The 15,801-nt window shown below is 39.2% G+C and overlaps 1 protein-coding gene across 1 annotated transcript in view; it reads right to left on the reverse strand.

Annotated features, from left to right (window-relative positions):
* Nucleotides 1–3,745: 3,745 nt before the first annotated feature.
* The window catches only part of OTOA (otoancorin), a 42,945-nt gene continuing 30,889 nt past the window's right edge, over nt 3,746–15,801 (reverse strand). The window contains exons 24-31 of the mRNA XM_009972112.3: nt 15,521–15,708; nt 11,299–11,454; nt 9,721–9,863; nt 9,203–9,339; nt 8,138–8,235; nt 6,081–6,273; nt 4,828–4,917; nt 3,746–4,257 (exon numbers count right to left, since the gene is read on the reverse strand). Coding sequence (XP_009970414.2) covers nt 4,850–4,917; nt 6,081–6,273; nt 8,138–8,235; nt 9,203–9,339; nt 9,721–9,863; nt 11,299–11,454; nt 15,521–15,708 — 983 coding nt within the window. The 3' untranslated portion in view covers nt 3,746–4,257; nt 4,828–4,849. The remainder of the gene's footprint in view (nt 4,258–4,827; nt 4,918–6,080; nt 6,274–8,137; nt 8,236–9,202; nt 9,340–9,720; nt 9,864–11,298; nt 11,455–15,520; nt 15,709–15,801) is intronic.

Below are 15,801 nucleotides of genomic sequence, written 5' to 3' on the forward strand. Positions count from 1 at the left end.
AACAAACCCAGACACTTACCAAAAACATTTTCATTGAGATAAAGAGACCACACTGCTTAAATTTGTGTACCAGCCTAGAATATCAGCCTTTTCCAAGGAGAAGAAAAAAAAAAAAAAAAGAGGAAGAGATTATTTTAAATTGGATTTCTACTTCTCTATGAGGAGATGGCCTATCACAAGGGAATGAGGTACTGCAGTTTAACGAGTTAGTGTTCCTCGACTGATATGCCACAATTGGCTGTGTGCACACTCGGAAGCAGCATGTGGCATCAGTAACTCCAACACAGTAAGAGCCAGAATACCAGCAAGTGCACTATGACCAAGTGACACATTCCAGGCGACTATTCGATTCCTTATTTGTGAGTGTCACTGCAGTGAGTCGGACCTCTCCTATCAGGTCGGGTGCGTTTGGCTGGTACACCTGGGAGGTCTGTCCACATCTGCTTCAGCTTGGGCAATGGGACTCCAACAAGGTCCCAGTCTAATATGATGGGGCTGCAGTCTGTATTATGGGAAAACAAATCAGGTGGTGATGATCCTAAAATAGGAGCAGCAGTAAAGTGATAAGCTGAATCTGCCATAATGCAGTACATATTTGAGCAGATTATACAGAGGCATTAAGGACTTCTTAGGCGCTGTTTTTTTTTTAAGGTGGTATTTTTAGAGCCTCACACTGATAGGAGTTGCTTAGCTCTGATGTGACAGATTGAGATCACTAGGAGTCAAACATTGCATGTACTGTACAAAACCTGACAACAGCCATAATACCAGCTTAAACAGGGACAGTTTTCAGACACTGTGGATGAGTAGTTGTTTTCTTATCTTCAAGGATTTAAAGACACCACAAATGTGGCATTTTCTCAGTACCAGGTGGTAGGGATATTCTCCCTATTGGTGATCCAGAACTAGTAGCCCCTTTCTCTTTTCTAAACACGATTCTGAATATAAAGATGTCAGGCACTGAAATAATAAGCCAGCAAAGTACTTCTTTCCATCTGTTAACCCCTTAAGAATTCTGCATCTAATCAAATGAATTAAATTAAATACCTCCTTGTACGACTGATGGACAGGGCTGTCACATGGCTAACAACACTCAGAAGAGCTAGGCCTACACCGGAGTGATGTCAGACTCAACAGTTGGACGTATATCCTGCATTATGTACGGCAGTGCCTAGCAACCATCAGAGCAGTCACAAGTGGAGAGGAGAGCTGCAATTCTCACAATATGCAGATAAGAAAATTATTGTCATGGTATATATTCAACAGCAGATTTATGCATTAATCTGATTTTTTTTTCATTCTCAAATATAAATGTTAGAACTAAAAGGATATAGGAAAAATGAAGCTTGGTTTAAACGTTACCCACATTTACAACAAAAAGGAACATTTCTTTAAGGATCAAAGAAATCTTTATACAACATTTCTCTGTAGTATATTCTCCAAAATCCTTATGGTGTGAGAAGAAAGGGACTGTGAGACATTTTTCCCATGACTGCATTCCACTGAAAGTGATCATGTGCATTTTGTACATAATATACATTTGCACAGGGCATAGATCTGTATGATTCACAGTATCTTATGGCGTGGATGCCTGCATTAAGGGGTTCTGTGGCTTGTTTCACAGAAGTGAAAAAGAAAATGTACATGCTTCAGTTTCCCCTTAGCAATAAAGTGTGCTAGATCGTGAACGGATAGCAGATTACATGCATGGATTACATACCATGCATACTAGTACTCTCCATTTCTTTCTCTCCTTTCCGTCTACCCTTCCCACAGAAATTCAGTTTCAAAAGTTTTGAGGGAGGTATCTCATGAATCACAGTTTTTGTAGAATGGGTTTTTCCATCAGCAACCTTTACAAGAGGCACACTGACAAAAGCAAAATTGCTTTTCTACAATACTCACCATCCAAGATGCTCACACCATTTTATGAATCAAACAGGATTTGTAATCTCACCATGAAATAAGTACAATATTAAGTGGGTGCTCCACAGTTACCCTTTCTACACTACTCTTTTAAGAAATAGGTATGTCTGACCAAATGTAAATGCAATGTCAAAGTTATTAATGTAATTATTAATTTAATAAAATAAATAAATAATCAAGGAGTTCAGCTATTTAAAAGCACTTGTGCTTGAAAGAAATTACAGCACAGATGGCACAAAACAAAGAGCTCACTCCTGCTCCAATTAAAATCTAAACTCTGACTCACATAATTGCAGACGGAATCACTCCCAGGTACATTGACAGAAGATCATTTTCAGCTCATATAGATTTTTGAAGCACTTGGTATAGCTAAGTCACGTATCTGACTTAAATGGCTGAACTGGAAATGATGTCTTCTTGACTATGAAAATATTCTCCTGCATCTTCACTGAAGTGCACACAGAATTCAAGTCAGGCAATTTCTAGAAATCAAACAACCTTTTAGCACTTCCACAGCTAAATGGGGCAGAACTTTTTAATGTGAAAAAACAGATAAATCTCTATAATGTATTTGATTAATTGAAGCATTTTTTGGTTTATAATGTGCATTTTCTGGGATTGATAAAACAATTTTTTTCTATTTAAATAAATGTTGCAATCTACTGTTTACATGCAAAAAAGGAAACAGCGGGAAAAGCTGGAATCTTATTGTTAGTATTAGAGAAAAAGTTGCAAAGCAGTTTGCAGCAGTAGTAGTTCTTTGCTCATAAAATGCAGAAGTAAAGCAGGCAGTATTATCTGTAACATCATGTCACATTTGTCAGGGTTAGTTATAGGCATAGGCAGTTCCCAGAGCAGCAGACTGCTAAAGGGGGAGAGGGAACAGGAGGGGGTGAAAAACCATGCTCTCACTGCCTACTTTGCCAATAACAAAGCCCTGAGAATTAGGTGGGCTCCTGCTGCTGCAGGAATTACAGAATATATGGGACTGTGGTAGGAGCTGTTACTCCCAACAGCAGCAACAGCTAACATTCACCCTTCCCCCAGCAGCAGTAAAACCAGCAAGTCTCTTCCCTCCACCTCTCCCTCTCAGCCTTACTCCTGTTGCTTCCCCATCTGTAGCAAAATTTAAATTATGCTTTCAGTGCTGAGAAGCTAGATGTAACTTTGCCATAAAGAAATACAAATAAAAGTTTGGAAGGCATTTACTGAAGTACAGCCCTAAATGAGAAAGCTAAACTTTTAAGTCTACGCATTGCCTTTTTTAGCCTAGAAAAGGTAAATACTTTTGCAATGGCAAAATGGAAAACTGGACTATGCATTCTTGGCATAAAATCATGTTGAGCAACATCAGAATGTATGTTCACATGCAAAGGATTTTTAATATATCTGTTTTTTCCATTGTTTAAAATACTGAGGTGTGGCATGAAAAACATTAGACAAGTAAGCCATAAATTGATAAAACACATGAAAATATTTGTGGTTTATAATTATGAGAAATTAGTTATTATAGAGCCATGGAAAGTACTGGATTGACAGTCCTAATAACTGTATGTAGACCAATTGAACAGTTTTCCCTTACTATTCCCAGGTGTACGCTTCAACCCTGGCTGAAGTGAAGGGACTATCTCATGATGAACATAAGCAGGTTTCCATGGTGCATTTTGTCGCATGAAATACTCATAGTATTGCCAATGTCCTCTGTGTCAACGGTTCTGTGTTGAATACATGCAGCAATGGGGAACTACATTTTGTACAGGTGCTTAAATTGTAAGAACACATCATCACTTCTTATCTGAGCAGGATTTAAACCAGGAGCCCAGAGATGAAGTTATTTTATTGCAACAGCAGTAACTTTTCGTATGGATTCTACTACATCATGCAGAAGGATAGCCTCTGTCCAGAGGAATGTACACTCAAAGTATAAGAAGAAAACCCAACAGATGGATACAATACTGTGACCAAATTAGCCGATGTAAAAAGCACTGGGTACAATACATCACTCTTCAAATAACAGTCACCTGCTACCTGTTCCCTAGGTCATTCAGGCTCCTCCCTAACATTTAAGCATATCTTTCAGTGATTTTCTCATGAGACAGAGAAGTCATTTCCAGTTTTGAAATTTGTCTGATGTATTTGGAGGGCTCCTGTGTTACCTGTGAATGGTAAAGGTAGGGAAAGGGGATACTTCACATCATGATGGCAGATGAAGGTGTTGTTTATAAGAAATTAACCACTTTGCACTTAGGTATCTCAGAGCCTCTTGATTCTACTATTCATGCTGAGCTGCAACTCTTTATCTCTAGCATCTCCTTTGTAAGCTCCAGGATACTGAAAATCAAATAACAAAGAAAAATATTAAGTCTTCTGACATATCTTGTTTTGCAGTCCTAAAGACTAAGTAGAATATCTAAGCATTTAGTTTGCTTATTTGGAATTTATATCTTAAGCCCACCAGTGCTCTTGTTAAATTTTAGCCTGTCAAAATGTTAAAATCCAATTAAAGTTAATGGCAACATTCTTTTAACTGGAGATTATCAAAGTGGTTGTGGAATAAAATCTTATCAATTGACTGGAACAGGCAAAATACAGATTAATACTAACAATACGTTCCAAAGTATAATTCAGTAATGGTGTTACATGGAATTTTAAATATACTTTGGTTAAGGTTGGCTTTACAGTAAAGATAAGATAAAGTGCTTTCCCCTTGATTAGATTCTAAGATAGTCTAACAGAGGTACAAGAAGACAACTTTGTAATACAGAGAAATTATTCAGAAATTGTTATCTCTGTATTCAAAGCAGGAAGGGGGTCCTACAGTCCTTCACCTCGTGCTGTTCATTGTTATAGGTGAACTATGTTTCTGTTATAAAGCTATCTCTTGTTGAAAATATAACTCACCTCAAGCTTAACAAGCATGGATTCAGAAAGGCAGGTGCAGTGTAAACACAGCACATAACCAGATGCTGAAGCCACTCAAACAAGGAGCACCTGAAAAGCAGAAAGCATTGTGTCTTAGTGTCACAATACAGTTCAGATCTAGTACAGTCTTAACTATACCACCCCAAAGAGGTGCAGCAAATTCCTAATTACATTCAGCTGTTCAAAAGACAACACTGATCAGAATGGTCACTTCCAGTTTAACACACAGAGCTCTAAAGAGAAGAACTTCATAAGGGTGGTACTCATTAGAGATAAGAATAATGAATGAGAAGTTCAAGCACTCAGGTGATATTTACCCAGAAAACTCCTTCCTTTGGCATATCTACAGAGTTCACAGATCACATGTGCAAGGGAGCCGGGCTGACAGAACCACTCAGGTGCTTCTGGGAAGGTCTGCTCTAATTCCAGCAAGGACATCAAAGCAATTTAGTTTCCCTTACTCCTATTTTAGCACCTCACCATCCCTTCTCTTCTTCAGAAGCTTATGTCTTGCTGGTGTCACTGGAGGGCAACAATATTTGCTGTCTGATAGGGATAAATTCTCAGCATTGACTTGACTATGTGGAAACTCTTACTCATTGTAAAATGTCCATTAACATACTTATCAGCATAACTTGCCCAGTATAAGCTGCAATATGGAGAAGTAAAATGTTAAATCACTGAAGCATAGGTACTAAGGGGCTTTAATTCCAAATAGGGTGGGAATAGCAAGAAAAACTATTCAAGGGGTCCTACAGTCTGGATAAAGATGCTAATCCACCTCAGTGCTACCGCCTTTTACTTACAGCTCTGCAAACAAGATTCTGCTGCAGATAAAGGTTGTGATCTGAAGGTCCATAGATGGACAGCCCTGCCTTAAATTTATGTAAAGAATATGGGAAGAAGGAGAGGGAAAAGCTTACTCTTTCAGACTACATTTTACACAAGCTAGCACTCAGCACAGTGTAATGCTACTAGCAGCCTATAGCTGCTAATGCCATCTAACAGTCTTCCTCCATTATCTCTTGCTGTGGGTAAACCCAACAACATCCTTGCTGTTTGTCTTGGTTAGGCATGTGATTCAAGGCATGAGTTAAAAAGTTAATTATAAAATTCACTGTAACCCACCTTCAAAATACAGGTCTGATCCTGGTGGATACTGCAAGACTGCACACCCCACTGGTGTGTGTCCCCTTCCCTTCTAAGCAGGAGGAGGGAGTGACTCTACTCACCACTTGCAGCTGGGGTTTGCACTGCCTGCGTAGTGCTTGCACCGCTTTGTTTCTCTGGGGTGCTTGTCCTGGCTCCATCCAGCGCCAGCTGAAGGCTCTGGAGCTGTGATGCGTTCAGATGCTCACGCTGTGATCTGGTAACCATGGCGGCATTTTCAGGGCCCAAGTTTGCTATTTGTTCTGGGGACAATGCCTAGGAAGAATAAAAGCCAGAAAAATTGGTTTAGGTTGTCAATTCTATAAGGCAGGTAAGGAATCAGTAGTCAACACACTCTTGTATTTGGAGTGAGGGGAAGTAGTCTTCAACATTGTGTTGCTATAAAAAAGCTCAGCAGAGCTTAAAAAAAATCCTCTGCATTCATTTACTTCACTGACCACTCATCTGTCTTCTGCCCTTCTCTTTGCTGCTGGGATCTGACAGCTTCAGAAGGTTTCTATGCCAATACTGTACTGGACACTTCTTCAGTATACTGCTGGAGTTTAATTTTCCAGCCATTTATTTTCTGATTTGTTCAAAGATACTGTGTATCCTCTTTTGTTTTTATTTATTTCCTCTTACATCTGCTCCCAAGCAACCTCACTTGAGCCTATGTTTGACCTTTGATTACAGTTAGCAGCAATGCAATGAGATGAAAAAAATCATGCTTTAATCTCATTATTCAATTGTCTCTTTTAGACTGAAAATCTTCCAAGTTTGGTCATATTAAAATTTGTGTTTAAAAATGAAACATGCCAATCATAATTTTATGGTAATTATATTACATAGCAATTAACCAGTTTGTAAAGCCTGCATGTATTGGGCATGCTGGATTGCTTTCATTCTAGTTAACATTCTGCAGTCACAAGAATTTTAGCCCTCCTACACAACAAGCCTCTTTTGCTGCAACAATTCCGCATCCAGGTTCTACTTTAGAAAGACTAGATTCTTCTTCCAAGTAGGTCAGACAGTGGAGCAAATCCTTCCTGATTTTTCATTGTCTATCAAATGGTGTGCTCTTTTAAACTGAGTATACTCATTGAAATGCCTACAGATCCAGAAATTTTGAATTGAGCCTCTTCTTAACTCAATTAAAGTCCGTAATACAATGTATTTTTTCATAAATTGCAATCTGAATAATGTATACAGCTGTAAAATTAAGTTATACAAAACCTGTGTAAAAACAAAATCTGCTCTGAATAATTAAAATACAGAAAACTCATGAGAAGGTGCCCTGTTATTTGTTGAGCACATTTTGTAGTAACATTACTATTCTTACTAACAAAAATGTATGTTATTTGAAAGAAATTCCACAAGGTGCTATAGATCTTCAGTTTTGCCTGTTTTTCAAATAAATAGTTTCACTAAGGATATTTCAGGCTTATCTAAACTGTGGTACTGTGCAGAACAGTTAGTGTTCAAAGAGTTTTTCTATTTTATGGAAGCTGACAGACTTAACTATCTGTTTAGCTCATCTGTCCATAAGCATCTGAAAGAGAACCAGCCTAGGCAGAATATTAATCTCATCACTAAGTCAAATAAAGTCTGGGGAAATGATCTTAAGATCCATGTTGTAATTTCTGGTCCACAGTCAGAACTGCTGTAATTAGATGTAATTCCTTTCTGATCTGTATCTGCCTGTACAATCTGTTTTTCAAAGCTAACTCAGGAGAATGTTGCCAGATTTTAGGATAATAAAAAAGCTCTTACATAGTCAGCAGAGAAATTTGTAGCTATGATAGCATCCTTGCAAACATGAATAAATAGAGAAGAAAACCCAGATCTGACTACAGTGTTGGAAGAAAGAGACTCCATTCCCTGCTTTCTGACCCTAGATTTTTGCTTTTTCCTTGGTACACATTCTGAAGAATAAATAAAGCTTGTCTAGCCTATTTTATGAACATTAAAAATATAGATGATATAGCTGAAAGTTAATGTTTCAGATCTTTGACTGCCTCTCACTTGACACAACATAGAAAAATTCTTGCTGAAGCCCAAAACCAAACTATAAATGCAGTTTATTTATACCAGAGTAAAAAAGATGGAAATTTAGTAACTTCTTCAGTAATCAAGCTCTTACCTGGAAAATTTCAGGAGGTATACATCTTATTGCTATTGGCTGGAAATATGGCATCAAGTTTTTATCAAAAGCTTTTAATTCATCCTCATTCAAACCACCTAAAAAAAAACCAAAACAAACCAGTAGGAACAAAACTCAGTTAATATTCCTTTTATTAGCTTTCTTTTTAGGCTAATATAAATTTAAGCATTTATACAAAATATCTAAAAAATGGTTTGCTCCAGTGCATTATGGAGAGAGATACTGGTTCTTGTTTTGTTTTGTTTCTTTCATTATATTCCAACATTACAAATCATCTGACCTTAACTATTGGTATGGAATGTACTCCACCTGAGCTACTTTATCTTGGAAAAGAGACAATAGTAAAAATCAATAAAATCATAAGCAGTGTTATTAGGGAATGCTTGCTCACAGTTTCTTCTGATGCAAGATTAGGTAGCACAAGCACACAATGGGAGTTAATTCTTCACCCATTAAGTACTTACAGTGTGGAATTGTTGCCACAGGCATTGGGGATGCTAAAATTTGTGGGAGTTCAATATGCAGTTAAACAATCACAGTGAAAAGAATCCATGAACAAAATTGTGTGACCTCTGGCTCAGGAAGTCCCTGAGCCTGTCAGTCCAGGTTAACCCTGCTCTTCCGCTTTTCCCTGGGCAGCCCATTCTTTCCACTGTTGGAGGCAGGATGCTCAGTCAGCTAGAGCACTGCTCCGACCCAGTACAGCCACTCTTGTAGCAGCACAGTTCACAAATAGTGAGTGGGTCTGAAATCCTGGTTGGTTTTGCCCTCCTTGATTTACCCTTTCCAACTTACAGAACCCAAATGACTTCAGGCTGTGTTCCCTAAGGTGTGTTTGAGCAGATTCAGAGAACCTTATGGAGAACACCACAATTTTTCCTTAGTGGTAATGAAATTGCTGGATGTCCATCCCTGCAGGTGACTCCTCTCTGGATGAAATGTCTTTTGCCAGTCTATAAAAATGCACTGCTATGTGAACCTGTCACTTACTGCTTAATAACAATGCTTCAGAACCACCACCATCCGCAGTCTGAATTTTGTTACCTGCTACAGTACCAATCTCCTGTAAAATAGAGCCATTCCAGCCGGTAGCAGTACCAAACACAGATTCTGTCATCTTCTTAAACTGTCTCAGAACAGGGGTGCTACAAAACAACAGGCCAATTCTTGCAACAGCAGCACTGTAAAAGGCAATAAGGTTAACATTACATGGTGGAACTACATGCAATGCTAAATATGCCCAGAATATACTTAGTCTGCTGTAAGAACACTGTACACTCACAAATTGCATACAAATTTTTAATGCTTTGAGGAAAAACCCGTGTTTCTCAATGCACTACTTAAATCGTGGGATTTAAATGGCAGAGGAAACCTGAAATAGAATATATTTTAAACAACTAGTGTATGACTTCAATAACAGTTATTGCCTTTCTAAAAGCGTTTAAAATGTAAAAAAAGTGTCCTCTAGGCACTGTAAATCTTGAAGGAAAAAAAAAAATTACACAATAAATTTTATCAATAGAGATACTAATAAATATTTCATTAAGTATTAAATGCAGTACCTGAATTCAGCAGTTCTTATGGACATTATTTCTGTGGAGTTCAGAGCACAGAGAATAGCTCCTAATCCAACTAAATCAAAGCTTTTTAGTGTACTGATCGTCTGGCCAGAGTCTTCTAGAAAACCTTGCAAAATAGATCTTGCCTACAAAAGCAGTAAGATATTATGCATAAACAGAGTAAATATAATTAAAGATTTTGTTATTAGAAGCTCAAAATCTTACCAGAAGCTACTGACCATATATAATCCTGAGCCTGCCCAATGTAATTAATTGGAGTTTTGCCATGGCCTTCAGGAAGAGCACTGTCACCACCTATATGTGACACTTGTCACCACCTATATGTGACACTTAAACAGGGCACTGTTACACAACCACTTCCCAAGTGCTAGTGATTTGTAAGCACTCTGTCTTCTGCAGGGTCACAAAGAAACACTTTACCTGAAGAAACAGGCATTGAATTACCTAGCAGAACTGCCCAATTCAATTAAATTGCTAGAAGAAAACATAAATTACTGAGAGGGATCAATATGAAATTTTTAGTTTTTCTAATACTCATGTTGTCTTTTCTTATTTAAGTGTTATATATAGATGGTGATCTGTCTTTAAGATTATTTTTCAGATATGAATGGGATATTACTGCCAAAATGCCTTTGCAAGTCTAAGTCATTTAAGATGGTACTCATCCTAAACTAACCACTTAAAAACTGTGTGTCTAGCTTAAGCCTGCCACCAAGGCATCCTCCAAAGTCAGTGAAAGAAACAAGCACCTTCCAAGATTTCCTAACCTATCCATACTGCTGAGCCTCCAATGACTAGCTTAAACTGGCTGCCTAACTTTTAGACAACTGAACTAGCTTTTAACCAGCTATTCCTACTGACAGCAGGAAACCTCAAAAGCCAACTAGTATTGTGTAAAATTCTCCCAAGTGCTTCCTTCTGATGGTGCTCTTCAAAAGAAGAATCTATTAGAGAGAATTGTGATATTCTGCCAAGGTTGGCTTCCACCATGCCTGCGTCTGTGCAACCGAGGAGCCCCAATGGTATGGGTGTCAGTCAGAAATATGCTGCGAATTGCATCTACAAATAAAAGCTTTTAACTTTTATTACGAAAGTCCTACTGGCATAGCTAGAAGTTATTAATGGAAAGGAAGAAGAGAGAAGCATATTTGCTAATAACTTAGGCAATTAGGGCAATGGATGCTGGGGCTGGCTGGCACACTACCTCTTCAGTGATTACTCTTAGGAGGGCTAATATCTCCTAGCATTAATGTCTATTCTGGGGCCAGCATGAGAGGAACTGCTGACCTCTGTCTACTACTTAGTGGGCAAGTGCTAAAGAATATACTCATCACCACCACAATTAACAGTGATTGATGTTCTCTTGGCCATCTCACCAGGGAAGCCAGCAGCCAGACAGACATCAGTGCTAACCTATCTGCCCACTTTCACTGGGGTAACGGCTGCAGAAAAGCAGCAGGGAGTAGTGTGGATCTGTTTTCTAGGTGATTCCAGGACTTCAGTCCCCAAGGGTGTGAATCCAGAGCTTTTCACCAGGAGCACATTCAACAACATACTTACCTGGGTAAAAGTCCACTCTGTTTGTTGACTAAGTACAGAAATGGTGTCTATAGAATGCAAATCCAGCTCTTCGATTTCATGTTCGGTGAGTGCCAGAGCAGTGCGGCCGAGGGAAACAATATGATAACTCTTCCAGTCTGGAAGAGATCCCCAAACCTTCAGAAGAGATTCATTAGTATCTGTTAGATCATTATGAACCTTCCTCTATATACACCATTCTCAATCCCCTTGGCTTTTAAAAGTCCCAATACCCAAAGTATGCCTCTTTGGACACAAAAGGCAGATCTTAGGTATTGTGCAGGTTTTCAAGGTTCTACACTAATAATGGCTAGTTTATCTAAAAATGCTGCATTTGTACAGCTTGAGCTTGTTGATAAGTCAGCACAGGGACTGCTGGAAGTGTTGCTGTAGGAGCAAGTACCACTAAAAACAATAAAAATGTGAGTCTGTGCTGAGATCCAAACTGTTACACCGCTACCGCAAAAGCAGCACCTGGACTACCCAGGCTTCTACACCAGCTGCAACTGCTCCGGTAGAGTGACTTTAAATTGCTTTTGTGACCAGTCATTGACAAGGAAAGCAGAAATCAAAGTAGAGGATCTGGTAATACAGTCAAGTAGCCAGTTCTTTAAGTTCTGATTTCTAGTTTGTGTGCATACAATATTTAAAAAAAAAAATCATTTAAATGTGTTTGTACAGATACAGTTAAATCTGTAAAGCTCTGTAGAAGCAAAGAAATAAGCAGGGGTTCTTCTAAACCAGTACTAATGTATTTAAACTGACAAGTTCCACTGCTGTTAACTTCATCTGTGACTCAAAAGTTGTTACAGATCAGCCCTAAGAAAATTTTGATTTCAGGAAAAGGTCTGCCTGAATAAGGAATAATGGAAGTCCATCAAGAGATGAATCTGCAGATGTTAGAACTACCAATTACATGTAGTTGGAGATTATAGAAGACAGCAGTCAGTGGTCAGTATCTCTCAGGATGTGGCCAAATGTCTTTACAGAAAAAAGACACTGCGTTTTGGCTGGAGAAAGTAACTTGAATAAGACAGGCATACATTAAAAAAAAAAATAAAAAGCGCTCCCCTTAAAGGTCTCGTATACTTCAGCAACTTTGCTTTATGTCAGTCAATACGTGACAGTTTTCTAGTACATGACTGTGCTGCTAACTCCGCACAGAAAAATAAAACTAAAAGCCCAGTCCTGGACTGAGTTGATTGTTCATGTTGTCTGATTCATGGAAACATTTATTCCATTTTTAGGATAGCTACAAATTAGCATTTATTCAAAAAATTGGAAAGGTCAAAGCTAGTAAGGACTTGCTGAAGGAGTATATCTGAAGTTGCCTACTGAACAGTGTTTGTACCTCCAGATACATATGAAGCTGTACAACCTGCATAAAATAATATTAAAAAAAGATCCAGATCACTGGAATAAGATACCCCTTACGCAGAGCTGCAGACTATCCGCTGTTCATACCAACGTGCATAGCCAACAAAGAGCAGCCTCAGGACTGCCGAGGTGCTTTTCTCAACTATGACCCCCGGGTTAAGGATTTGTTTGAGATGCTTTCCTGGACCTGTACCTCCTGACTGAGTTTCCACTGGGTCTCTTATGATGGATTTACAATGTCATAAAGACACAGAAAAAGGGTCTAAGCCTAGGAAATTTCAATCTTTTCCAAAGAAAACAGACAGTAAAAAGCATTAGCCCAATTTTAAAGCTCTTAATTCTCTAGCTTAAGAGATACATGAAACCCATGCAGTTAAAAAATGTCATGTGTCTATTTCTTGATCTAGGTCATAAACCACAGAATTTGAAGTATTTCATAAATACTGTTATCTGACAGTGCTGGAGGAAATCTCAGACATAACGATATAAATAACACAACACATGAAACTGAAACACTCCTTTGTCCTCATTCACCTAGAGACTTCCGATCCATACATCTGTTACTATCGTAAGTGGAAGGTCTCCAAGCTTTGCAAGTGAGCTAAGCTCCTTACTTTCATTAAGGCACAATCTGATAACTAGACTTTCTGAATTAGTTTGGGACCATGAGTAGTATGCAGTTTCTTTTAGGGGAAATCAATCAATTTAGGACAAATTAAAGCTGTCTTAATCAAACCTTTAATCAAAGATGCCCTTCAGTTAATAGCATAACAGCATCTTATGCACATAATTTCAAGGAGCTTTGCCTGTACTGTCTGATTTCTCATGCTTCACCTTCAGTGTAACACCATGTTGCATGTTGGAAATTAATACATAGGAAGTCTGTCTTTGCCTAGCAGCAATCTCTTTTACAAACATTCGCACAGACAGAATACAGTTTAATTCAGTGCAGTACAGATCTGTACATCTTTGAATTGAATATAGCTGGGATGTCAGTGCATTAACCTTGTTGGCAATTTCTCTACAACGGATATCACTCTAAGTATACCATTATGTTGCTCTGCTCTAAAATATTTTAGTTCCCACTATGTCAGATGAGCACTGGTTTTATATTCTTCTAGGATTATATTTTTTTTTTCCTTTTTCCTACTCACATGTCTCTGTGCTGACAGAGGGAAGCTGCCTCAGGAAGAATACATTTGATGCAGTGGGCTGTTGTCCTACTGCAACAAGGCAACAGAGACAGAATCGCAGAGTCACCATCTGCTTTTGGAAATCTGGTTAGTGCCACTTGTCTTCAAGCACCTGCAGTTCAGGAGTTTTAAAAGCTGAGCTTCACTGCCAAAAACTGCACTGTTGGCCTTATCTACCCAAAAGTCATGGTCAGCTCCAGTACTTTGGCTGCAGCTGCTGCTTTAAGGAGATGATGCCTGGGCCCACCTTGTCCCCTGCTCCTACTTTCTTCTAGAGGTTACAGCCCTCAGATCTCCAAGCATCTGCACTTGTACTACTTGCAGCCAACTGCATTTGTAGATGCTTCCTAACCTCATTCTGTCAGAATGATGGAGCCTAAAAAGGACTTCTAAAACACTGGATCATTTTGACAGAACAGGATTACAGAGTAAATAGCCATGCAGAGATGGAGCAGAGAACAGATAACCTACATCAGATGCTGGTGACAGGAAGCTGAAGATAGGCTGGGGACGGTAACCTCTTCACCTCTGGGTTTTCTGCAACCAAAACAATTTGTCTTGCTGCACCCTAAGGCTTTTCCTTGCTGAAACAAAAGTATGTTTGGGACACTACATGCTCCCTGGCAGTGCAGTCAACGATAAATCAGCAAGAGGAGGTCACCCCCAGGGAGGAGTGCACCACCACCACCAGGGATGGAGCAAAGTCTGACTTCTCTTGCAGCCCACAGCTGGCCAGAGCAGCGCTGCTCAGAGCCCAGACACCTTGCTGATGCCCTGCCCCAGACAGCATGCTGAACTGCACCCAGCACCACACTCTGCCCTGAGTACTCTAGTACGGTAGTGCCAGATGGGGAGAAGTTTCAGTCCCAGCCTCCCACACTGCCGCTGCAGTGTGGGCATCACGTACGGGCTGAGCCTAGGGCAAAGACCTCTCTGAAGCTCAAGAGGAGCTGCACTGCTGCACTCTGAAAGAAAGAGGTGCTAGCGGTGCTGCAGGAGTGGTGACAAGAGCTGAGACTGCAGCCCTGTTCCTCTCCATGAATCTACAGTCTGGCAAAGATAGAGGTCTTCTTTCTGCTGTGTTCCCATAACTTGAACTCACCAGTAACATCCTAGTAAAGACAGACTAAATGCATGTGGGTCTTTTTCCTCCCTAAAATTTCCCATTGATGGGTTTGTCCCTGCCTGTGACAAGAACATGGCAGAATGAATTTCATTCTACCAATAAGTCCCTTTCAATCCGTTTGGTTTTACACCATTTTAAACTATATTTAACATTGATGTAGACAGTTTAACATGCTGATCTTAATTCTCAGCAGGCCAAACAACAACCTATAGTACTGCTTGCTGATTTTTCAGTTATGAAAGAAAAGTGAGAAGCAAGCAACTGAAAAGCAATTAATAAGTAAAAGCACTTTTTTTTTTCAGCTGCCAATAGCTCAAAACTACTTGCCTGTCGACTCTTGCAAGGGCAATAGTCTTCTATCACCATCTCACATTATTTTTCCAATAAATAATAGATATTCTTGCAGCAGTAGCGACATTGCCATAGCATAGTTATTTCAGAAGTGCATAGTTCAACAGCAGCAAATCAAATTATGGATTTAATTTTCCAACACAGATAGGATAGTTACCTGCTTGGCTTTTTCCTTCAAGGCAATAAGCTGGGAGCTGTTAAAACCTGAGACAGTCCCAAGAAGTTCCACATTTTTGTCGAAAGTCCCTGTGTCCATGCATTTCAGTTCCTGAACTGACCAAAACACATTTGCTTCTGCCAATTTAATAATTTCATCTGAAGAAGGAGCTCTGGTTCCCAAGCAATCTGGAAAAAAAGTCAAATAGCAAGACTTTTATTCAAGGAGACTAAAAAAAGAAAACAAAGCAATACAGAGATTAAAGAGGGTGACAGACTATG

The sequence above is a fragment of the Tyto alba genome, unplaced genomic scaffold, assembly GCF_018691265.1.
Source record: "Tyto alba isolate M040663 unplaced genomic scaffold, T.alba_DEE_v4.0 Super-Scaffold_28, whole genome shotgun sequence".
NCBI classification, from domain to species: Eukaryota; Metazoa; Chordata; class Aves; order Strigiformes; family Tytonidae; genus Tyto; species Tyto alba.